This window comes from Eptesicus fuscus, chromosome 15 (assembly GCF_027574615.1).
Source record: "Eptesicus fuscus isolate TK198812 chromosome 15, DD_ASM_mEF_20220401, whole genome shotgun sequence".
In the NCBI taxonomy this organism is placed as follows: domain Eukaryota; kingdom Metazoa; phylum Chordata; class Mammalia; order Chiroptera; family Vespertilionidae; genus Eptesicus; species Eptesicus fuscus.
The window spans coordinates 30,536,723-30,563,139 of record NC_072487.1 but is presented as its reverse complement, the minus strand read 5'-3'; the positions used below and the strand labels follow the sequence as shown (position 1 = coordinate 30,563,139).

Here is a 26,417-nt window from a genome sequence, read left to right as displayed (position 1 = left end):
GCACCGAGAGGTCACTGGGTTCCATTCCAGGTCAGCGAACATGCTGTTTTGGGAACTCCATTGCTGGTAGGGGGCATGCAGGAGGCAGCCAATTGATGTTGAACTTTCATATCGATCTTTCTCTCTCTCTCCCTCTTCTTTCAACTCTCTCTAAAAATCAATGAAAAAATTAAAAAATATTTTCAAAATAGAATTGCTCAACATTTTAGATATGTTGAATTTAAAATGACATATATTGCTAATGGGCCACTGAAAACAGCTAAACTGTTTTGACAATTTGGTTAGCCATGAAATAGTCATGGGGTTTATTGTTCTTGATTTCCTTACCTATAAAGTCAAGGAATTGAAATAAATTCTATAATTGTAGCAGAAAATAAAAAGCTAAAGCTTTAAAATTCTATATCCTGTTAAACAAACAAATTTTAATGACACATCCAAACAATTTGGTTACATCAAACATGACTATTAATAAGTATGCCATTATCTGTTGAATGCACAAATATTTTAATTATATGAGTACCTGTCAGAGCTGATTTAATTTCTACTTATGTATATTTTTCCATGTTTTCCAAATTTTCTGTGGCAGCATGTATTTTTACAATTGAAAAAAAAGTAGGACACATTTTTTAAACCAGAAAATAAAAGACTCACTGTGTCAACTTTTGAATGAATACCTTTGGGGTAACCACTTGCCTTTACATACCAAACATGTGTAAGCACAAAAGTTACTAACTGTTCCCAGAAATCACTGGAAATTTCCCTCCAAGAAGTACACACATGTTGATGTTTCTTGGAATTTCTTACAGCTGGTTTCCCTTCTCTAATTCCAGACTGTCTTGGTCCCAAAAATCACTGGGCTGTAATTATACAATAAGTCCATTGTTCCAGTACTTCTCCCTGAAGGCAGGGATTTGTCTTTTTTGTTGTTGTTGTTGTTATTATAGTTCCTGATCTAACTATTAGCTATTCTTCTCAAGGTGGTTTTGATCTCTTAGAGGACTGTCACATTAAAAATGTCTTTTATGGGTTTATTTTTTACTAAGATACGGCTTTCATTCCAGTGGCAACCAGCTTGGGAAGGTAGTGGTAGTGGGTGGGGAGAGTAGAAACTAGTGCATGCTGTGGACTAAAGGAGCCACATGCTAACCTGACAAGCTCAGGGGAGGCCTTCGTGGCAGTCTTGCAAACTCAGAGACTTAAAATAACCACAAAAGATGGTTTGAGAATTAAATATTTAACTACAAACAGGTTATAGTGGGTAGTCATGTCCTAGGCCGATATTTTCCCTGACAAAGATCAACTTAGATCTTTACTGAGCCATTTGCCTTTTTGCCTCTAAGGTAACATATCTGTGAGATGTCTGGGTAACTTGTAACTTCCTTTTTACCCCAGACCCCAAAGGGCACAACCAATGGCACTGGGACATTGCCTCATTGTTATTGTTATCAAGTTAATTGTCAACTGTTAATTACTTTAAAGTATCCTGTATCCATTTCTGTAAAAGAAGCACATGTCCATCATTTCACTTCTCACCCTATCCCAGAGGTTTCCCTGCTTTGCTTTATCCCACCTCCTTAATCTATCACCAGTGGATTTCATGTAACTCACCTACGTCCCTTTCTTTGATTTCAATGTATAAATATAGATGGAACCCTCCATTCTCTGGAGCATTATCTCAATTCATTGAGGTTCTGCTTCCCAGCATATTTCGACAGTTTGGGTCAAATAAACTCACAAAACTTCTTTACAGGTTTCAATGGTTTTTTTCGTTAACAATGCCAAATTCAGTCTTCTTGGTTATTAGATTAAAGAATGGCCCAAAGGTGAGTGACGGGAAAGATAATGGTCTGGAAATAATGACATTAAGGAATAGTGCAAAAACGGTATATTTCACCAAGAGAAGAAGGTAATAGTATGCTAGGTCTTTGTAGCAAGAGACATTAAATTTACTCATAGAATCAATGCATTTCAATAAGAGAGAGAAAGAAGTCTACTTGGTATACAAAGAACTTTTAAACAATTAGAGTTATTGGAAAATGGAGCATGCTGCTTTCAGTTGACATAAGCTATCCCTCAATGTGGGTTTTCAAGAAGCTTCTGGAAGACTACTCTCTAGGAATGGTACAGGGGCTGTGTGTTGGAGCATTGAACTTGCTCATCTCAAGGATCCTATCAAGCTCTGAAAACCAATGATTCCATGAATAATTACTTAATTAGTCTATAAACTGATATTGATCCCACAGATGATATACATTGTTCTTTTAGTTACATAATCATTTGGTACTTCTGTGTGATTTTGGAGGTACATTTTTCCAATCTCTTCGACTGCATTGAAACCTTGGGTCTCCATAATACAGAGCCACATTAGACTCTTTAATGTAATAGTCAGGACAGGCTGGGTTATGTTATAATAACAAGCAATCCCCAAATCTCAGTAGCTTAAAACAGCAACACAAGTCTATTTCTCACTCAGGCTCACGTTCATGGTGGATTGACTTCTGCATCATATTTGTCTTCACTATGGGATCCAGGCTGATGATTGGTTAGATCTAACCTATAATTGGAAAAATGCTGGTCCCCATGGCAAAGCTTCTGCTTGAAAGTGACACTGGCCAGGGCAGACTCATTGTTTTAAGGGGCAAATCAAAATGACTGATAATATAAAGAGCATATAATTTATAATTTTAAAGCACTTAGATGTGGAAAGAACTTTTGAAATGCTTCACTGGAATTGGGAACAGTTTATTCTTTGTTCTCTTTGTTCTCAGAGCACAGAAGGTTATAGGCCTGAGAGTTAAGATCTAGTTCTTACTCAATGGTTAAGGAAAGGCAACTAACAAGATGGAAACTAACAAGAATCCATGTGTCATTATCAGGTTAGCTTTCCAATACAGAGCTTTATAACAGGTATCGATTCCAAATATATAGCAATATTATAGGTCTCATCCTTGGGGTAGCTGGACAGAGTCTTGGGGTGGTGAAACTCCTGAGCCTATTGTCTTTGGTAATGACTAGCCTCCCTCTTCTACTCCTGAATGCCATTGCTAATAATAATTACAAATATTATTATTTTATATGTACTGGCAAGAAACACTGGCTAGAGCAATGGTTACTATATTCTGGAGACTAATACTAGCCTATAAGTAAGTCTTTACCAACCTAGTAAAGTGAGAAAAATAAATAATATTTAACGAGTGTAATTGACTGAATGTTTATGTTCCCTCAAAAGTCATTTGTTGAAATCTTGATCTAATGTGATAGTATTTGGAGACTTTGGGGGGTAATTAGGTAAAAAGTATGGAGCCTCAAGAATGAGATCAGTGCCCTTATAAGAAGAGGCCTAATGGCCATCTGTAAATCAAGAAGAATGTACTTACCAAGAACCCAGTCATGCTGGCATCCTCATCCCAGCCTCCCAGCCTCCAGAATGTGAGAAATAAATATTTGCTGCTTAAGCCACTCGATTTGTGGTAATTTGTTAGAGCAGCCCAGAATAAGACAGTGAGTAAGGTTTGCATACAACTTTTTAATTCAAAAGGCTGTACTTCATTTCGAAATTATAACCTTACTGTTTTAGAGAGAAAAGAAGTTTTTGTAAATTAAAAATACGCCAAAATACTGCTTATTGCCTATCAGATTGACAGAAATTCAAAAGTTAAACATTAATAGCCCAGCCGGTATGGCTCAGTGGTTGAGCATCAACCTATGAACCAGGAGGTCAAGGTTCGATTTCCTGTCAGGCACATGCCTGGGTTGCAATCCCCAGTGGGGGTGTGCAGGAGGCAGCCAATCAATGATTCTCTCTCATCATTGATGTTTCTATCTCTCTCTCTCCATTTCCCTTCCTCTCTGAAATCAATTAAAAATATATATATATATATTTTAAAAAAGCTTAACCATATAATCTTTTGGTGAGGCTGTAGAGTGACAGGTACTTTTATATATTGCAGGTGGGAATGTAAAATAATATGATTTGCATGAAAAATAATTTAGCAATATCTAGAAAAATTATGTATGTATTTATACTTTGACCCAACCATCCTGCTTTTAGAAGTGTATCCCAAAGTTATACTGGCAAAATAGATATGAGATGAGCTATTAATTGCTCTAGTGTCATGGTAACAAGACACTGGAGATGTCCATTTTTTAGTGGGCGGTTGAATAAGAAGTGGCCCATCCACACAAAAGAAGCTGTAAAGAAAATGAGAAATAACTGTGTGTACTGCTATGGAGTGAATTCTAGGATATGTGTTTGTTGAAAACCAACATGAAGAAAATGTGTGTGGTATGTTACTACTTATCTAAGAAAGATGAAGGGGGAGTGGATAAAATTACAGATATATGCTTATATTTTTAAAAAGGCTAACCCAAAACTAAAAAAAACAAAAACAAAAACGGAAAAAGCAGTCCTCTATAGGAGAGAGCAGGTCAGGGTAGAGAGGACAAGGATAGTAGCCACATTTTTTCTCTATATACTCCGTTTGGTAAATATGTCCTATTTTGTAAATTTTACATAATTATGAAATAAAGTTAAATTAAAAAAATAAATCCCTGAACATTAGAATCAAAATGAAACAAATGAGTCTAATTCTATATTGAGTAGATGCCATAACCACAGAGAGAGGAACTATTTCTTTTTTTAAAATATATTTTATTGATTTTTTTTTTTTTTACAGAGAGGAAGGGAGAGGGTAGAGAGTTAGAAACATTGATGAGAGAGAAACATCGATCAGCTGCCTCCTGCACACCCCCTACTGGGGGTGTGCCCACAACCAAGGTACATGCCCTTGACCGGAATCTAACCTGGGACCTTTCAGTCCGCAGGCGGATGCTCTCTCCACTGAGCCAAACCGGTTTCGGCAAGAGGAACTATTTCAAGTACTTAAAAAACACACCAGTAACTTCACTATATATTCTTTATGGAGTATACCCAAAGAACAAAAAACATTGTAAACTCTTTTCTGTAATCATATTGTTGGTGGTAGAGTCGGTATTGTTGTTTTTTTAAATATATTTTCATTGATTTTAGAGAAGGGAGAGGGAGAGAGCTATAGAAACATCAATGATGAGAGAGAATCATTGATCAGCTGCCTCCTGCATATCCACTACTGGGGATCAAGCCTGCAACCCAGGCATGTACCCTTGATCAGAATCAAACCTGGGACCTTTCAGTCCACAGGCCAACACTCAATCCACTGAGCCAAACCAGCTAGGGCAAGTCAGTATTGTTGATTTAAAACTATTTCTTGTGTGTGTTTTGTGGGATAAAGCAATTGGGAAATTATATTGAGGTATTTGGGAACCAAGATTTTTGCTATGGGAACGAAGATATACACATGTAAGAACAGCGAGGTTCATTTAAATACCTTGAATCCTGCCCTAGCTGGTTTGGCTCAGTGGACCTTGGTTGCAGGCTGGATTCCCAGCCCTGGTGTGTGGGAGGCAACCCATCTATATGTTTCTCTCTCTCTCTCTCTCTCTCCCCCCACCCCCACCCCTTTCTTACCCTTCCTCCCTCCTAAAAATCAATGGAAAAATATCCTTGGGTGAGGATTAACAACAACAACAAAATACCTTGAATCCTGAATTTGAATTGGAAGTACCACAATGAACTCACAGTATATTTTACCTTAAATAGAGAAAAAAGTATTATTCTGCTCTATCTATTGAAAAAGCCTAGAAACAAGAACAAAATAGCAAAGAGTACCCAGATTATGGCATCTAATTACCACTTCCCACTAAAAGAAATCAGAGCTTCTTAGAAAAATGCCTGGTTCCAGATTCGAAACAGAAAACATACAAGTTGAGCCTGGAACATCATGACATCCAAGAAAACAAGAAAGTAATCAAGGAATCCTTATGTGATGCAAAAAGGCTGAGCAATTCCAAGAGTAAGAATGAGCAGGAGGCTGCATTGCCTTTTGTGACCTAGTCTCAGAAGTCATCCTGTCACTTCTGCCATATTGTATTCATTGGAAGTGAGTCACTAAGTCCAACCCACACACAAGGGAAGGGAAATTAGGATCCACCCATTGACGGGAGTTTCGAAGAATTGGTAGACATATCCTAAAACCACCACAATTGGTTTCCTTTTTTTTTTCTTTTTATTTTACCTGCTTATGACATCCTAAAGTGATAAAAATTCTAGTCTCAGAAATTTATCCTAGTATAAAAAAGACTGCAGGGTCAGTTTTCAATATGTTGGGGGACTGTACCTACATTTTTCTCATGAGATTAAGGTGCCTCCTTACTTATTATCAGGAGAGTCAAACTAAAAGGAACACTAATCTATATATACAGAAGGCTAATATGCTAAGTGTCCAACCATCCAACCGGTCACTATGACACGCACTGACCACCAGGGGGCAGACACTCAATGCAGGAGCTGCCGTGACATGTGTTGGCCATTTACAAAGAAACGGCACCATGGACCTGACGCCCACAAAGCAACACTCGGCTTCCCCCAAGTAGGACACAGGCCCTGCCACCATCCCGGAGCAACAGCCCACCAAATCTCAGAGCAATAGCCCACCAAATCGCAGCTGACACTGCTGAGACCCCATGGCGCAAAATGCAGCCCACAACCCAGCCCAGCCCAGCCCAGAAACAGTGGCTGTGGGCGCCAGGTAATGATGTATGTAGCAACGCCCGGCTTCCTCTCCCTAACAACTAGCCTCCTTGCAGTTTTTTCAGCCCAGGAACACGACTTGCTTTATAGCCAGGTGCAAACATTTCACACTTTAACCAAATGTCTGTGAAGTGTTTTCCCGTGCCTCACCTCATTTGATCCTCACAGAAGTCCTAGAGTAGGTAGATAGGAGACTCAGTAGAATCCTATTTTTCTTTTCATTAACCGGAAAACAGAGATTTAGAAAGTTTCGAAACTTGACCTGAGTGAAAAGAAGTAAGAAATGGTGGACCTTGAAAATTACTTCAGGTTTTTTCACTGTACAGAATATAGTCAAACACTGCTACAGTTACATATTTTGCCTTTTGTTCTCTCTGTGTGATCTACAATAATAATCTGCTTCGTGTTGATATTTACTACTGTGTTGCTGACAATTACCTTGAAAGAGAAGTTGGGGTGCTTTACTGGGATGGAAAAAGTTTAGCTCAATCAGAAAGCAAGTCTAATTAAGCAAGTTTATTCTATATCTATAAAAGGCTAAGTTGACTCGTGCATGTGCAATACATATAAAGCTCTCACTGGCGCCAATCACATGTGTGTGTTTGGATCTGTCATTGTCTATTGTGAATTTGGTTGACACTTCTATTATAGAGAAAGGGTGAATAGTGATATTAAAGTATTTCTTCTAATTCCTTTCAATGTGCACAAATTCATGCACTGGGGCACTAATAGTATATAAAATAAATTATTTTCAAAGGTTAAAATAATATATTGAAACAATTTGAAAGAAACAGAAGATTTTTCGGTAAGAAAATACTGAAGAGCCTGGCCAGTGTGGCTCATTGGTTGAGTAGTGACCTATGAACCAGGAGGTCATGGTTTGATTCCCAATCAGGGCACATGCCGGGGTTGTGGGCTCGATCCCCAGTGGAGGGTGTGCAGCAGGCAGCCAATCAATGATTCTCTCTCATCATTGATGTTTCCATCTCTCTCTCTCCCTCTCCCTTCCTCTCTGAAATCAATAAAAATATATTTAAAAAAAAGAGAAAATACTGCAGGGGAGGGTAAATTCTGAAGGGTAAATTCATTTGTAGTATCACTAAAAATTCTCAGTGGGATTAAAGGAGAGCAAATACACAGGATCATTACAAGCAAATGAACAAAGGCCAACTCTTAGCTTCTTGTCTCCCAAATATCCCCAGGCTCATCATAATCAGAAATATTCACAGTAGGCTGGATATAATCCCATAGCTTCCTTGACTGGAAATCATATCTTGTGCAAAACACATGATACAAGCTCAACAAGAACACCTTTTCCTCCTCATCTCTCAGACATCGACCTGGTCTTGTAGCAACTCTCAGATGCACTGTATCTTTCTTTTTGCATGTCTTTTTCCTCCATCAGATAATCTGAGTCAGTTCTTGGACTCTGTGCAGCATGGTCAGGGTGTTTATTTAAAGGCACATATCTAGAGCCAACCACACACCTACCAAATCAGAAAATCTTGGATTGTAGCCTAGGAATATATACCTTTAAAAAGATCCACAGGGTGAATTTTTTTGTATGATAAAGCTCAAGAACTACTGAATTAGGCTGTGAACATCCTGAGAACAAGGTCTGAGTCTTACTTATCTTTGCATTCTTAGTCTCTCACCGTGCATCCTTGTACCTTTATTGGCAGAGCCAGCCTTAGCACTCTAGTAAGTGTTAGATAAATGTCTGTGGAATTGAACTGAGTTGGAAAAGTATTCACATATCATGGAGGTTTAACTCCAAAAGTCGTGATGTGATGATATTCTTTGGCCTTGTATGGGTTTGATAAAGTGGTCATGTATTCTTTTTGCCTGTCTAGCATCTGTTACCTTTTATAATAATAAACCTTCATTTTTCATTATGAGAGCCACTCCTGTCTTATGTTCCATTCTTTTTTATTTTTTTTTTTTTGCATGTTTTATTGCATGTTTAAAGAGAGAGAAAGGGAGAGGGATAGAAAGATAGAAACATTGATTGGCTGCTTCCTGCATGCCCCCTACTGGGGACTGAGCCCACAACTGGGCATATGCTTTGACCTGGAATTGAACCAGTGACCTCTTACTGCAGTGGTCGGCAAACTGTGGCTCGCGCGCCACATGCGGCTCTTTGGCCCCTTGAGTGTGGCTCTTCCACAAAATACCATGGCCTGGGCGAGTCTATTTTGAAGAAGTGGCGTTAGAAGAAGTTTAAGTTTAAAAAATTTGGCTCTCAAAAGAAATTTCAATCGTTGTACTGTTGATATTTGGCTCTGTTGACTAATGAGTTTGCCGATCACTGTCTTAGTGCATGGGGGAAGAGGGAGAGGGTAACACTCAATCCACTGAGCCACACCAGCCAGGCATATGCTCCATTTTTGAAGTTTGAGAGGCACTGATAATACTTTCTCTGCAAAGGAGGTGAATATGTGACACAGGTTTGGCCAATCAGAGCACATGTTCTCCCAGATTACTGCCATTGGTTCAGAAATGGATGTGTGACCCAATGAGAGCTCAACCCCAGATTTATTGGTGCTGTTAGGAAAGAGGTGGCTTCTTCATTCTGGGTTTGCTAAGCTGGTGGAACATGAGTCTGGATTTTCTAATGACCAACTCTGACACCACCTAATCTACCTTTTGTCTCTATAGATTTGCCTATTTTGGACACTTCATATAAATAGAATTATACAATATGTGGATATTTTTGGATGACTTCTTTCACTTAGCATAATGTCTTTATGGTTTTTTCATGATGTAGCATGGAAAAGCTGACACTCTCACTTTGTGTGGTCCCTCTGCTTCATTTCTTTTTATTGCCGAATAATATTCCACTGTACAGATATACTCCATTTTGTTTATCCATTCATCAGTTAATGGACATTCGGATACCCCCTGACTTCCAGTGGATCAATAAATTCTTTTTTATGGTTAAGTATTTTGAAACAGTGAAAGAGTTGTAATACAGATAGTCTAAATCAAATATTGAAACATGATTTGATGAGTGATGAGTGTGATTTGATGGAGACAATAAACTATGGAAATTTAAGGCAGTTCTAGAAAACCAGAAATGTAACATTTATGTAACAATGCTGCATTTGTGTATTAGGCTTCAATTCACATTTGAAGTTTCATAATTATAAATCAGTGTTTCATAACTATGATATGATGGCTTTAAGGTCGGCAGCTGGTGCCTTTAAAATTCGTCTCTGAGTGTTTATCATCTGCTGATTGTCTATCACCTGCTGATTGTCTACCTCTTTTTCACTTTCACAGTCAGTGAAGATACTTATGGTTGTCTGTAAAACAAGACTCCAGTTCCTCCCCCTGCCCCTCTCCTAAAGGCTCTGAAACAAGGACACAAACTTGTTCAAATTTTATCAGCATTTTTATGGCTAACAATTATAGGAGAGCAGATGAAATATCACAATCAATGGGTCTCCAACAGACAGTAGAGATGGGGCCTTGAGAATCTTTCTCTATGGACTGGGAAGAATCAGTTTCTACTTTGGCCCCTAAATCCAAAGTCCCATTGCTGAGCCAAGTATACTTTCGTTCTCATTAAAATGGAAGTATCTGTGATTAAAAGGCAAGGCATATGCCATTTATCATTTAGTATGTAAAAGTATGAGCAGATTAAAAACATTTGCAATGGATAATCTCAAATATAAAGTAAAGTAGAAAGAATTATATAAAAAAATCCCTCTGTATTCATAATCCAACTCTTGAGCTAGTTGGGGTGAGGACCAAATGAGATCATATATAGAAAGCCTTTAGCAAAGAGCCTTAATCTCAGCTGGCTTTCAATAATGAATTCTGCACCAGTCAAGTTTCAGTTGAAGAAGCAGAATCACTAAGTAGAGGTTTATTAGAGGGATTTGACCTTATAATAATTGTGGGGGCTGGTTTCACAGTCTATGAGGCTGTTGTCTTTGTGCCTGGTGATGGAGCCCAAAAGTTAGCAGGATGAGCTAGAACCTGCATGCCTCCAAGCCTCCAACTTCAGTGATGTGAGTGACCAGCAGAAGATGGTGTTCAAATGCATAGCTGGCCCAGCAGTTGGAGTTGCCAAAGTAGGATCAGGAGTTAGAGGAGCTATGGGCCTGGGGGCTACCCCATGCCAATAAGGTCAGTATCAAGTAAGTACGTGAGCTACAAGAGAGCCTAGTGCCCTGCAGTGACTTTTCAACATAAAAAAATGTGGCTGTGACTTCACTTTTGTCTTCCAAATCTCATGCAAGATGTTTCTTGTGGCTTGCTTAGTCCAGAATTATGCAGGGAAAGGAGTTCAGGGATATGTAGTTTCTGTTATCTATCACTGTGTAACCAACTACCCCACACCCATAGCTTAAAACAGTAACCATCATTTATTTAGCTCAGGAAGATGCAATTTGGCAGGGCGCAGTGAGGACAGCTTCTCTGTGCTCATTTGGCATCAACTAGGGTGGCTCTAGTTGGCCAGAGGCTGGCTGGGGACTGGAGTCATCTGAAGGCTAGCTACTCCCATGTCTGGTGGTTCATGCTAGCTGTCAGCTGGAACAGCTGGCGGTCTCATTTTGTGTGGTCTCTCTGACATGGCAGCTGCATGGTAGGCAGACTGTTAAATTGGAGATTCAGGATTCCAAAGACATGTGAGCGGAGAGAGAGGATGAGCGATATAGAAACAGAGGGAGAGAGAGAGGGAGAAGAAGTAGAGAGAGGAAGATAGACTTTCTATTCTGGTTCTGCCATTTATTAGCTATGTCACTTTAAGCAGGTCATTTATTCTCTCTGAACCTCAGTTCTCAATTTTTAAAAATCAGGACTTATTTTGGGTTGCCCAGAAGAAGACCTCAGGGCAATAACTGGAGTGAAAGTAGTTTATTTGGGAGTTAATCTCAGAATTATCAGAAGGTTATCTGGGGCGGATACAGTGAAGGGAAGTAAGTCAGTAATAGGTACTTAATGAAGCAAGTTACTCCTGTGGGCAACTGGTGCTAAAACCTCTGGGGAACCCTGGGAAACACTGTATAATTTCAGAGCTGTCTCACCCAAGGATCGAGGGAACTGGGATCCTTATACATGAACTCCCATCAGTCATTGGTTAAGGACTGGGGAGGGGTGCATTAATTCCTCAGTACGTTTGTTCTGTGAAGTTCCATGCAGGTGAGGAAAACTCCAAACAAAGGGATATAGGCATTGTTAGCAAAAAAATTAAAGATTTTCACTGGAAATAGTAAGAGCTGAAGGGATATTAGTGAGGCACTGACAGGCTTTGCTACAGAGGATATTAGTTGTTTTTTAAGGTGGTTGAGTTATTAAAAATGAGATGATATTAAAAAAAAATCCTCTCCTGGTGGGATGGCTCCTCTCCTTGCTTTGGCATTCCCCCAGAATAGGATTCAAGAGAGACCTGGAGCACCCCTCCCCCTCGGAACCCTCCCCTTCATTTTTTTTGGGGGGGGGTTTGTTAATTCTCACCCGAGGATATTTTTTCCATTGATTTTTAGACAGTGGAAGGGAGAGGGAGACAGAGAGAGAAACATGGATACATCAATTGGTTGCTGTGAGAGAGACACATCAATTGGTTGCCTCCTGCATGCCCTGATAGATTGAGCCTGCAACCCTTTAGTTTAGTATGCAGGTTCCACACCCTATCCACTGAGCCAAACCAGCTAGGGCCCTGGAGCTTTCAACAGTCCCACATCACCACTGTCAACTTCCTGAAAGGCAGTATGGAGAAATGGCAATAATTGGCATGAATTACCTCCCTTCCTCAATGGATTTAAGGGCTAATTATCTTAAATTCTACCTATATCTCTCATAACCGGTCACTAACCAGCTCAGACCTTCAGGTTGGTTCCTCATAACTGAGATTTGTTCACAAAAGGCAAGCTACCCTCCTTAATCTTATTTAGGCTCTTACTCTTTCTAGACCTCCCTCCTCCACCAATGTGTTCTGGAACGCATGATCTGGTGACATTGTTCAAGAATGACTGCAAACACACATTATTATGATATTGGGCTCCTAAATTTGTGGTCATGTGATAGTTAACCACACATCTTTTTAAAAAAATATATTTTTATTAATTTCAGAGAGGAAGGGGTAGGGAGAGATAGGATCATCAATGATGAGAGAGAATCATTGATTGGCTGCCTCCTGCACGCTCCCTACTGGGGATGGAGCCCACAACGCCGGCAGGTGCCCTTGACCAGAATGGAAAACGGGTCCCTTCAAGTCCCCAGGCCAAACCTGCTAGGGTCCACGCACCTTTGAAGGTTTTGAACAGTGGGCCGACAATCCAATCTTTGGGACGATTTTGGGTTGCAGGATTAGGAGAGGACAGGAAAGAGGGAAAAGCAGGGTGTGTGTGGGGGGTGTTTGTGTGTGGAGTCCTTACACCAATCCATTTTGAGGTATGTGAGATGGGAGGATCTGACCTGGCGCTGTGGCTATAAAGGAAGAGACCAATGTGAAAGGGGCAAGCTGGGTGCCTCACACAAAACATAAGCAACAGCCTGGTGCCCGGAGGCTGGAGTCCCAGTGCGCGCCGCCACGGCCAGCTTTGCAATGCCCCTCGGGTCTTGCCCCGCGGGAATGGCAGGCAGTACTTCTCAGGGTTACAGCGAGGAGCGAGGGGGCATGCCAGCTGCGCGCTCAGGACAGCGTTGCAGCAGGGTAAGCGCGCCAATCTTGTTTTCTCCTCTATTAAGAAAAAGGCGGGTTAGATAATGCCGTCCCCATCCCGGTGGTGGCCAGTCAGTAGTAAGGCTAACCAGCGGCATGTAGGAGGCCCGGAACCCCAGCCGTCCCCTCTCCTTGCTCCATCTCTGGGAGAGACCCCCGCGCAGGCTGTGGGGGCGAGCGAGCTCCCCTGTCTGAGCGACCAGGCCGCCCCCACCCCGCGCTCCTCTCCGCTCTGTTGCCGGGGCTCGGGCACCGCCTAACTCTAGCGCGGGCCAATGGCGACGCGGCACGGGCTCCGCCCAGCTCCAGAGCGGGCCAATGGCGACGCGGCGCGAGCACCGCCCTGACCGCGGGCGGGCCAATAGCGGCGTGGCCCGGTACGGGGCCGCCCTCGGCCCGGCGGGGAGGCGGGGAGGCGGTCACCGGCTCCTCCCCGCTCCCCTCTGACCCGGTGTCTGGTTTCCCCGTCTTCCTGTTCCAAACCACGTGGACACGCCGGGGGCTGCGGGTCCGCGGGAGGGAACCCCGGTCGCCGCCGCCGCTGTCGCCGCGACCCCGCTCCCGTCCGAAGTAGCCGCACCCCGGGCGCCCACGCCTTGCGCAGAGCGCGCACATGGCGACTCAGGCGCACTCCCTCAGCTACGCGGGCTGCAACTTCTTGCGCCAGCGTCTGATTCTGTCGACTCTGAGCGGGCGCCCGGTCAAAATCCGAAAGATCCGGGCCAGAGACGACAACCCGGGCCTCCGAGGTAATTGGGGACTGGCAGCGCGGAGGGTGAGTGAGGGGGGCCCCGGGGAGACCGCGCTGATGTCCTGGGGGCCGGCGCGCGGGGAGCCTCAGGGTCCCGCGGGCGCTCTGAGGAGGGCGGGTGGCGGGTCGCCCCCAATCACGAATGCACCCGAGGCGGTGGGGAGGCGGGGTCGGCCCCGAGGGCTGAGCTCTGAGGGGTGAACTCAGCTGTGCGCCGCGCTCCGCGTCTCCAGGGCGCTGGTAGTAAACAGGTACACGTTTTCCAGCGTTACGTGTCACAGCAAATCCCAAGGTTCGCTCCCTCGCTTGTCTTCAGCCCCTCTTGGCTCTCTCCCTAAACGTCTCAAAGGAGAAAAAAAAAAAACACAGTTTGTTGGCCCGAAATGTGGTGAATGGGCAGATGTAAAGATGGAGGGGGATTCGGAGAGAAGAGTGCCACTGGTTGGTTGCGTGCCCTGTCCCAGAACAGGTCTCCCATGCAGCTGCCCCCTTGGACAGCGGCTGTCCCTGTCGCCATGACTTCTCGCCTGTCCTCACACCTTCCCTTGACTGTGGATGAAAGAATCTTTAAAAATGCTGTTTTGTTTCCAACGGTGACTGTGATTGATGTGCACAGGACAGGAGCTTTGAGATAAATTTTTTTAACCGTCATGGGCCTAATTGCCTTGACTTGAGTCAAGTGTTGGTGACAAGCGCTAAACTACAGGCTTTCAAGGCCCCCCCCCCCTTTTTTTTTTCCTCCCTACAAAAGTAGATAAGATTAAAAGTAGGCCCCATTGAAACACACCTAGATTAAATGGCTCCGATTTTCCACTGGTCCCCTGCGGTAAGGCACATGCATTTTAAAAGCTTCAATGTGTTGATCCCAAATTGGGACACTCAGTTAAAGAAAGAAAGGAAAAAGAACCAAACACAACCAACTCTGCCTGCAGATGGAAGGAGACGGTGTGTGGTTGGCTCTGGAAGCTCTCTGGGTCGTGTTGATGAATTTAATTTTGCACTGGCTTCTGTACTAGGTGGCCAGCCAGTTTCATCATCTGGCTGTCTATTCTGGACAATTACATTTGTGCCTCTCTTGAATGGTGACTGGTTGCACGTTAGAGGGAAAAATGCCATGTCATTGATGGAGATACAAGATTAGGAAAGAAAGAACCAGAAGACCTCCATACCTTGGAGAGGAACCTGGTGACAGTAGGAAAGGCTTACATTGGTACATGATTCTTGCCCTTGCTCTAACTGAAGAAGTTGAGGAGAGACTGCTAGCCTGGTTTATGTCGGATGCTCTTCCCCTCGACATCTCTGCCCTTATTTTGAGTCTGGCCCTTGGGCAAAGCAATTGCTTGATTGCTCTACTCTTTGGTATTCCCAGCCAGCTCTCCCTTTTGCCTCCCAAATTAGCCTAGAGAACTCACCCCACTAGCTGGCTATGGAAAGAAGACAGGCTTTTACTTCTGTGCATACTGGGCATAGCTTTTTTCTTTTTTAGAGAGAGGAAGGGAAAGGGATAGAGATAGAAACATTGGTAGAAACACTGATGGCTGCCTTCTATGAGAGAGGAAGTCATTGATGGCTGCCAAAACCCCAGCATGTACTCTAACTGGTAATGGAACTGGCATGGCAACCTCTTGGTTCCTGGGTTGATGCTCAACTGCTGAGCCACACAGGCCGGGCTTTCTTTCTTTTTCTTTTTTTTAAAGGAATAGTAGAAGTACTTTATCCTGGAGATTGGGATTTCTCATGGAAATCTAGTGCCCATAAGATAAAATTTTAGTGTTTGTCTCTCTGTCTCTCTTAAAATCCTCACCCGAGGATATTTTTCTTTCTTTTTTCTAACTTTATTTTAAAAATATATTGAAGTTGGGACCTCAAAGCCCCTGGGGGCTGTTCAGACTCAGGGCTGGGAGGGCCAGACTATGCAGCTACCAGACTCCCAAGTTCCTCCCTCCTGGCGGCCTGGAGTGGAAGCATCGCAGGTTTTAAGCCCCTGCAGGGTAGTGAGTGAATTGAATCCTCAGGTCCGCCTGTGCACGCACTCACCATAGCTCCCGAGGATATTTTTCCATTGATTTTCAGAGAACGAGGAAGAGAGCGAAAGACAGAGAGAAATATCGATGTGAGAGAAACACATTGATTGGTTGCCTCCTGCACATACATGCCGAGCCAGGAGGAGCCTGCAACCAAGGTACATGCCCTTCACGGGAATCGAACCTGGGACCCTTCGGTCAGCAGGCTGACACTCTATCCACTGAGCCAAACTGGTTAGGGCTGGTGTTTGTCTCTTGACAGGTGGCCTCCAAACTAATGTTTTAATGTTCCAAAGGATGCTTTCCTGCCTTCCCTCTGCACTGTTTGTGAGCGTCTCCTCACTGCCACATACACGAACAGGGCTTGGCCACTTGGCATTTTCCTGAGAGGATGCCAGTTCTGGTCCCTGGGAGAGGTGGCACTAGTTAGCAAATGTGCTGGTATTTTTTGAGGAATACAATGTATAGCATTACTTGCCTAACCTTATTAATATACTAGGGGAAGAAAGAGGTCCCTAATTTAGACCTTCTTGTGCTGCTTCAAGGTCTCAAAAATCGTACAGACATTGTTTAATTTCTTATAGAGGTAACTGAGATATAGGTATATACTAGTACAGTCGGCTTTTCGTATCCATGGTTTTCACATCTGCAGATTCAAACAATTGTGGGTCGAAAATTCTCAGAAAAAAAAAAATCCCAGGAAGTTTCAAAAAGCAAAACTTGAATTTGCTACTCACCAAGCACTATGCTGAATCCACGCAAATGAAATGATGTGTAGGCATACCCTGCTGTAGCCTGATTCTGTTTTTTTTCCATCTATAAAGTGGGGCCAGTACCGCATCATTTTATATAAGGGACTTGAGCATCTAGAGTTTCATATCTGCAGGGTCCTGGAACCAATCCTCCACGGTTGCCAAGGGATGACTGTATATGCATTCACAGATATGCATGGATATGTGTATATGTAATATACTCATGTAAGTGTATGTGCATATACACATATACATAAATACATATAGCCCCTGACACATGTTATTTGGTGATAGTCAAGCAAGTCCTTGTGAGCTTAAATTGGAGATGCAATGGGCTGTGTTACCAGTCATCTTTCCCTTTCTGACTTTTCCTGAACTCAGATTCTGAGAGTTGGAAAAAACCCAGAACATTTCCAATAAAATCTTCTGCTTGTAGCTTATGTGCAGAATTACATCTCTCAAAAGTGCTTGCTTCAACATTCCTGCTGGTGTGGGCTTTGGAGGGTGGGGATGGTGCAGTCATTCAGAAAAGGTTTATTGAGCCCCAGTATGTGCAAGGCTTTGTGGGGGTGTGAATGTGAGAAGCTGGTTTCCCCACTCTCCAGGAGTTTTCTAAGGAAGAGCTTGACAGAGTAGCTTGAGTAACTTGAAGTAGGAAGAGCTGAAGGTTGTAAAGGGGCTCATTGGTGTAAGAGCGAGACTTCCCTGGAGGTTATGAAGGAAGGGTTTCTGGATCTGCTTCTGATCTGGGCAGATAGGATTGAGATGGTGGCTACCAGGATGATTGTAGGTGAAAGAAACAGCTTTTAAGTCAAAGAGTTCTTTTTTAAAAATGTATTCTGTTGAGGCAGAATCTTTAACCTTTTGCACTCGGATGTCGAGTGTGGCTCGACACGGTTAGCATCGGTAGCAGCTTGTATGTCAATTACTCTTTGAAGGTATCAGTAATTTGAAATATAAAAAAATCCAAATAAATAAGTTTGTATGAAAAGAAACTCCAGTTTTTTATTCTACTGCCGCGCTTTGTAAAATCTGGGGTATTTAAAAAATTAAATCCCGAGCAGAATAAAGGAATCGAGAAAAAAGCAAGCGAGTGCAAAGGGTTAATTTGTCATAGATGTAGTAGCTTGGTGGTTAAGAGCTTGGGCTCAGAATTAGACCTCAGTTTCTGCTTTTGCTATTAGCTCTTGGACCTTGAGCGAATTCTTTAACATTTCTGATTCTGTTTTTTCATCTATAAAGTGGGGCCGGTACTACCAACTTCATAGAGTTATTGTGAAAGTTATATGAAATAACACTTCAAAGTGCACTGAACAGTGCCTGGCATTTAGGAAGAGTAAGTGTTAGCTGGTTTTATCATATATGCTTCTACCCACGGGGAATAGTTCTGCTCTCTGGCATCTGAAATCTGTTCCCCCATTTATATGAAAACTTTTCAGATATTTAAAGAGAATTATGACTTCTCTTTGTTTTCTCTTTTCGGTCTAAAGGCTTTCTTTTTTGTGATGGCTTCCAGATATTTGTGTCTTATGCCATGTGTAATGTAATGGTTCTTTACCAGGGGCAGTTTTGCTCCCCAAGAGACAATTAAAAAAAAAAAAATTGAATAGAGAGAGGGAGAGAGAGATAGAAGCATCTGTGGTGAGAGAATCATTGATTGGCTATCTCTTGCACGCCCCCTATTGGGGATCAAGCCCACAACCCAGGCATGTGCCCTCCACTGGAATCGAACCTGGGACCCTTCAGTCTGTAGGCCGATGCTCTATCCACTGAGCCAAATCTGCTAGGGCTGGAGACATTTTTTTGTTTGTCACAACTGGGAGGCTGCTCCTGGCATGTAGTGGGTAGAGCCCAGGGATGCTGCTAAACTTCCTAAAGTGCATCAGACAGCTCCCCACACAAAGAATTATTCTGTCCAAAATATCAATAGTGCTGATGTTGAAAAACCTCGACCTTCTGGACTTAATTATTAAGCCTTTTCTTTTCTCCAATCCCTAATGTTTGGGAAAGCAGTATGTGGTCCCAAGAAAACTGTACAAGGATTCAGAAGGGGATGAAACAGCTCAAACTCTGTGACTTCTGACAGATCAATTAATCTTTTAACTAAAACTGCCTTCTTCCAAGCAGAGGGATTATAAATAATGCAAAGAATTTGAACCCCCAAAAAGATGATCTTGGAATGGTTTTTATTATATAGCCACATGTAATTTTTGCTTCACTCTTGAGGAGTATGAACAATTATGTAGTCTCATTAGTCTCTTCCTATCATTGAGGAGGATATACATATTTTTTGATTGCTCTATTACTAAAAGTGAAAAAGCCAAGATGGTTAAGTGTGATAACTGGTTGAACATCCCTGAGTGACAGACTCCCCAGGAAAGAGAGTGCATCCACCTCCAGCCTGGAGGGCCTGTTCTCCCATCTACTGCATGATGGACATGGCTGTTCCTCATGTTGTAAAGCAGCTGTCCAGAATGCCTCTGTCTCTGGATTTCTCAAGGGTTTTGTCTTGCAAGGTTCAGTTTAGTTAACATTTTCTCAGTAAGGTGAGGTCTAAATGGAAAAAAATTCACCAGAACGATAGCTGTTTAAAATGGGAATATAGAAATGATGGACTTGGCAAGAGTGCACTGGTTTAGTAGTTAGGACACAGAACTGCTTGCTACCACCCAAGTTCTTGAGCAGGTCATGTGACCAAGCGTCACTGTCTTCCCCTGGGAAATTAGAGAGAGTTTTGGGTCCATAGGAGTGTTGCAGTTGGCTTAACCAGATGAGATTCTGAAAAAGGAGGGGTAAATGGAGTTTTAATCAAAAGAATCCTTTAAAATATTCTGATTAAACTTGCTACATAGAGGTTCTTTGAGAGATAAAACATCTTCTGATTTGTTTTAGGATCAGTCTGGCTGTTCGTAAATTGGATTTTCTAATAGGAGAATTGTAAGGGAAAACTGTTTTTCTCCTCTACTCTCAATACTTTTGACACTAGATAAGTGGTTCCCCCCCACATCAAGCAATTCTCCAGTTCTCAGCTGACACCAACTGGGTGTCCACAAATTTAACTCTTAAGCTATCTGTTACGGGGATAAGAATCAAATCCCAAAAGGTAGGAATTCAGTCCCACAAGACTGCCTTCCTACTTCAGATGCCAGTCACAAGTCCTGATCGGAAAATCTCTGTCACTTGTACTTCTGACCAACCAGCTGTAAATTGGGGGTTTCCACAATCCCCACCTTGAGTCTAATTTGTTAGAATGACTCACAAAGCTCAGGGAAGCATTTACTTACACTTGCCAGTTTATTATAAAGGATATTAAAAGGGATACTCATAAACAGCCAGATGAAGAGTTATATAGGGCCAGGTTTGGAAGGGTCCTGAAGTAGGGTCTGCCACCTTCCGAGAACTTGTATTCCTTCCCCAGTCTTCAAGTTCTCTCCTTGTTTGGGAGTTTTTATAGGTCTTAATCTCTGTGTTTGACACCCTCCTCCGCCCCGACTCCCATTCCCGCCTAGGCCTGAAAGTTCCAACCTTCATCCCCCCCCCCCCCCAACCTTCTAATCATTTGGTGTTTTTGGTAACCAGCCCCAAGCTCCATTCTGAGGCTAAGTCACCTCATCAGCATAAACTGTAGTGCCTTCAAAGGGGCTCCGTATGAATAACTTTTAAAAGACACTCTATCACTCTGGAACTTCCAAGGATTTTAGGAGGTTTGTGCCAGGAACCAGGACACAGACCAAATGTTATTTCTTGTTGTACCATAGGATGTACCAGTATGGTCTGGGACCCAGAGTTGTTGATAGATAAGTGGATTTGGGGAAGGCCGACAACTATACTAATGATAAGTTTAGATTGAATATTGTCCTGTTACTTGAGAATCTGCCCTCGGTGCCTCTATTGACTGTGAAAGTTTGCTCCCTTGTGATGATTATTGATTGCCCTAAACAAGATGCTCATCTGTTAAAGACAAATGCCAAGAATCCTAATAGTCTATATTCAGATCTGCTGTTGCTTGGAAGCTGTAGAATGCTATTCTAGATGGAACTATGCACCATCTTTTTTATTTTTTTAACTAAACTTTTTATTTTCAGATAATTGCACATTGTCACGCAGTTATCATAAATAATACAGAGCGATCTGTCTGCACTTTATCCCATTTCCCCCAGTGGTAACATCTGGAAAAACTAGAGTAACAATATTATAACCAGGATGTTGACATTGATAACAGTGAAGATATTTAACATTTTCATCATCAAAAGGATTCCTCATTTTGCCCTTTTATAGCCACACTCACTTCCCTCCTTTTCCCACTCATTTCTTACCCCTTGACAATCATGAAACTGTTCTCCATTCCTATAATTTGTTTTCTAAATAGAATCATACAGTAAGCAACTTTTTGTGGTTGACTTTTTTCTCTCAGCATGATTCTCTGGAGATTTATCCAAGTTTGTTTTTTTGTGTTTTTTTTTTAACCAAGTTTGTTCCTTTTTATTGCTGAATAGCATTCCATTGTATGAAAGTAACACAATATTTTAAAAAAATCATTCACTTGTTGAAGGACATCTGTATTGTTTCCAGTTTTTGTTTGTTTGGTTGGTTATTCTGAATACTGCTGCTAAAAATTTTTGCTTATAGGCTTTTATGTGGAAATAAGCCCTTCTTTCTCTGGGATAAATGTCCAGGAGTCTAGTTGCTGGGTGATTTGATAGTTTATATGCTTAGGAAACTGACAAGCTGTTTTTCAGTGTGGCTTTACTATTTTATATTTCCAGCAACAATAAATGAGTGACTCAGTTTCTCTACATGCTTGCCAACACTTAGTGTTACTATTTTAATTTTTTGAATTTTTAGGAGTTTATTTGAGCCAAACTGATGACAACTGCTGGGAAGGAAACTCTGAATGGAGGGAGAAAATGCTCCTGTGTTGTCACTAATTTTAATTTTAGCCATTTTGATAGGTGTGTGGTACTATCTTGTAGCTTAATTTGCATATTCCTAATGGCTAATGATGTTGAACATCTTTCGATGAGCTTATTTGCCATCAATATAGCCTTTAGTGAAATGTCTTTTGCCAATTTTCTAGTAGGATTGTTTGTTTTTACTGTTAAGTTTTCAGATTGCTTTACATATTCTAGTTCTTTGTCAGATATATGTGGTTTGCTAACATTTTATCCATCTCCAGAGCTTGTCTTTTCATTCTCTTTTGCAGAGGAAAATATTTTAATTTTAATGAAATAGAATTTATCAAAATTTTCTTTTATTGCTTGTGCTTTTGGAGTCAAGTCTAAGAACTATTTTTGCTGAAACTGGTTTGGCTCAGTCGATAGAGCGTCGGTCTGCGGACTGAAAGGTCCCAGGTTCGATTCCGGTCAAGGGCATGTACCTTGGTTGCGGGCACATCCCCAGTAGGGGTTGTGCAAGAGGCAGCTGATCGGTGTTTCTCTATCATCGATGTTTCTAACTCTCTATCCCTCTCTCTTCCTCTCTGTAAAAAATCAATAAAATATAAAAATATGTATATATATATATATATGTGTGAGTGTGTATATATATATATATATATGTGTGTATGTATATATATATATATATAAGAACTATTTGCCTCATCCTAGATCCTGTAAGTTAATTTTTGTATGAGGTTGAAAACTTAAATCGAGGTTCATTTTTTTTGCTAAAAATGTCTGACTACTCTAGTACCATTTGGAAAAACATCCTCAAGGATCTTACAGGGAAAATGTCCAGTATTTTGCCACTAAGTATAAGGTTAACTGTATATATTTTTTAGATGCCATTATCAAGTTGAGGAAGTTTTCTATTCCCATTTTTGTTGTTTTGTTAATCATCACTCGAGGATCTTTTTCCATTGATTTTTAGAGAGTGTGGAAGGGAGGGGGAGAGACTGAGAAACATCGATGTGAGAGAGACACATCAATTAATTGCCTCCTGCATGCACCCTGACCTGGGCCAGGGATCCTCCCACATGTGCCTGGACCTGGGCCGGGCATCGAGCCTGTAACCCAGGCATGTGCCCTTGACTGGAATCAAACCTGGGACCCTTCAGTCTGAGGGCCAACACTCTATCCACTGAACCAAATAGGCTAGGGCTACTCCTGTTTTTGAAGAGGTTTTTTAAAAATTGTGATTGAATATTTTTTTGTCATATGCTTCTTCTGTACCAATTGATGCAATCATGTAATTTTTCTTCTTTAGCTTGTTCATATGGGTGATATCCCCTGTTTCTTTCCTAATATTGATGATTTGTGTTTTCTCCCTTTTTTCTTTGCCAGTGTTGCTAGAAGTTTGTTAATTTAAGAGCTAGCTTGTTTATTTGATTTTTCTCTATTTTTTCAATTACATTTATTTCTGCTCTTTTATTATAATAATTTCTTTCCTTTACTTACTCTGAAGTTTTGTTTTGTTTTAGGTTTTATTGCTCTTTTTTCCTAAGTTCTTAAGGTAGGGCTTAGATTATTGGAAACTTTCCCTTTTCCAATGTACATATTTATTGCAATAAACTTCCCTCTCAACACTGCTTTAGCTGTGTCCCACAGTTTTTGATGTCATATTTTAATTTTTATTCACTTCAGTGGATTCTTTCCTTTCCTTTGGTATTTCCTCTTTGAACCATGAATTATTTATAAGTGTGTTTAGTTTCCAAGTGTGGGTATATTTTTCTATCCTTCTCTTACTGATTTCAGTTTGATTCCATTATGGTTAGAGAACATGGTCTGAATGATTTCAGTTGTTTTAGATTTGTTGAGGTGGTTTTTTTTGTTGTTTTTTTTTAATGGCCCAAGATAATGGTTTATCTGGGTATATATTCCATGGGCACTTGGAAAAAATGTGTATTCTGCTGTATGAATATGGATTAGGTCCTGTTGGTTTATGACATTGCTTAGTTCTTTGCTCTTCCTGATTTTCTGTCTAGTTCAGCGATTTTCAACTGGTGTGCTGCGGCAGGCACACTGGCGTGCCATGAGAATTTTTAAAACATCTAATATCTGACTATTTAGTCAGGGGCACTGACCTCTTATCCCTTAGATTGTCAAATAAAAAATGACAACAGCCAACACAATAGCCCTCCAGTGTGAATGAATCAAAATTATACCTTTTTTTGTTGTTGTTGTTGTTGTTGTTAGGTTGGCAAAAAACATAAAATAGTTTTTGGTGTGCTGCAGAATTTTAGTAATTTTTTTATGTGTGCCATGAGGTTAAAAAGGTTGAAAATCACTGGTTTAGTTCTTCTATTGATTAGTGAGAGAGGGATATTGAAGTCTCCAACTATAATTGTAGATTTGTCTCTCACTTTTCAGTTATAATAGTTTTAGCTTTATATATCTTGCAGCTTTGTTGTTTGGTACATCTAAGATTGGTGGATTGACTCTTTGGTTATTATATAACTAGAGGCCCAGGGCACGAATTCATGCATGGGTGGGGTCCGGCTGGCCTGCTCCAATGGGGTAGGGGGTGCTGATCGGTGGCAAGGCTGGCTGGGGGGAGGGGCTGCAGGACAATTTGCATATTAGCCTTTTATTATATAGGATGTTGTTTTTTATCTGTCTCTAATAGTTTTCTGAGGAAATGCTCTAGTGAATTTCTGCTAGAGAGCTTATCTCCTGATGTGTTTGTAAAGAAAAGGAGTAGAACTGAAGAGTTTTGATATTAAATAGAAAACTTGAAAGGTATTGAAAATAGCATAAGTCAGAGAGTTAAGTTGCCCTTTGTTTATTTTATTTGTTTTACAGGTTTTTATATAAGCAAAGCAAAATATCTAGGAAAATTTGAAGGTATGGGACAAAAAAGTAATCTTCAGTGTTTGTTATCCTATATAATAAAGAGGTGATATGCAAATTGACCATCACTCCAAAACACAAGATGGCTGCCCCCATGTGGACACAAGATGGCCGCCACAAAATGGCTGGCAGGGGAGGGCAGTTGTGGATGATCAGGCCAGCAGGGGAGGGCAGTTGGGAGGGACCAGGCCTGAAAGGGAGGGCAGTTGGGAGCGATCAGGCCTGCAGGGGAGGGCAGCTGGGGGCGATCAAGCCTGCAGGGGAGTACAGTTGCGGGGGACCCAGGCCTGCAGGGGAGGGCAGTTTGGGGGGACCAGCCCTGCGGTGAGGGCCGTTGGGGGGAACCAGTCCTGCAGAGGAGGGCAGTTGGAAGCAACCAAGCCTGCAGGGGAGGGCAGTTGGGGGGGACCAGGCCTGCAGGGGAGGGCAGTTGGGGGCAACCAGGCCAGCAGGGGAGGGCAGTTAGGGGCAATCGGGCCAGCAGGGGAGCAGTTAGGTGTCAATCAGGCTGGCAGGGGAGAGTGGTTAGGGGCAATCAGGCAGGCAGGCGAGCGGTTGGGAGCCAGCAGTCCTGGATTGTGAGAGGGATGTCCCAGATTTGAGAGGGTGCAGGCTGGGCTGAGGGACACCCCACCCCCCCATGCATGAATTTCGTGCACCGGGCCTCTAGTAATAACATATGAAATGCCTAACACATTAAAGTAGTACTTAAAGGATTATAAAATGAACACCTGTGTGACCCAGTCCAGATAAAGAAATAGAACATTGTCTACACCTCTGGGGCCTTTTAATTTACAACTCCTTCCACACGCTCTGTGGTGACCACTTTTCTGATCATAACGGTATTCATGTTGTCTTCATAACTGTAACCTATGTAATCATAAGCAATGTAGTAAACTTGTGCTTATTTTTGGAACTCTCCCCTAATGTTTTTAGATATCTGAAATTTTGTACCCCAGGAGCAGCCCTGAAGAGGAAGATCCATAGAGGGGTGTGTGGGAAGTGAAGGGGAAGGATTTTACGCATCTTGTCTTAGTGAAGTTTGAGGAACTTCAGCCTTAGTATTATTAGGTGAACTTGAGATCTTTTTTGTACCAGGTGATGGAGCTATATCTTCACTGTTGCTAGGATTCCAGAGCTAGCTCTGTGTTTGTTTCTTTGAAGTGCTGCTTCTTAAGCACTTACTTGCTGTGACCAGGGCATAGACCTGCCTGGAGGTCTCCTTATATGCTCCTTCTGTTTCTACTCGTGTTCCTCTGCTCGACATTTTTTAACTGTGTGTGCATTGCAAAAAAAAAAAAAAAAAAGAAAGAAAGAAAAAAGAAGAAGATTTTTCTAAAGTTCTGCTCTTATTTTTTCTTTCCAAATCTGTAAAAGCTTTGGAGTTTAATTTAGGGCTTTATTTATAAACTAGTGAATTTGTGCACATTGAAAGGAAATTATTACGAGAAATATTTTAATATCGCCATTCGCCTTTTCTCTATAATAGAAGTGTCAGAGATGAAAGAATTAGTAAAATGTACATGAAAATAATATGTAAATTGACTAAATAAAAAACAATAACAACATGATGTAATAATGAATATTTTCCATGAAATTTTTACTGTCAGAATCTTCGTTTATCATTAAGTTTTTAAAATATGTCGGATATTCTGGAAAATTTATATCCTTTGGACAAACTTTGCCTTTGCTACAACATCAAGTAAATTTTCCATCAGATGGGTTTTTATTGGAGAAATTTAGGAATAGGCAAAATTGACATGTAACAGTCATTCCACCACAACTGTGTTCGATAATTGCAT

General features: G+C 41.6%; 1 protein-coding gene across 1 annotated transcript in view; it reads left to right on the top strand.

The window, feature by feature from the left end:
* The first annotated feature begins 13,739 nt into the window (after positions 1-13,739).
* Positions 13,740-26,417, top strand: part of RCL1 (RNA terminal phosphate cyclase like 1) — a 58,362-nt gene continuing 45,684 nt past the window's right edge. The window contains exon 1 of the mRNA XM_008144990.3: positions 13,740-14,050. Coding sequence (XP_008143212.1) covers positions 13,915-14,050 — 136 coding nt within the window. The 5' untranslated portion in view covers positions 13,740-13,914. The remainder of the gene's footprint in view (positions 14,051-26,417) is intronic.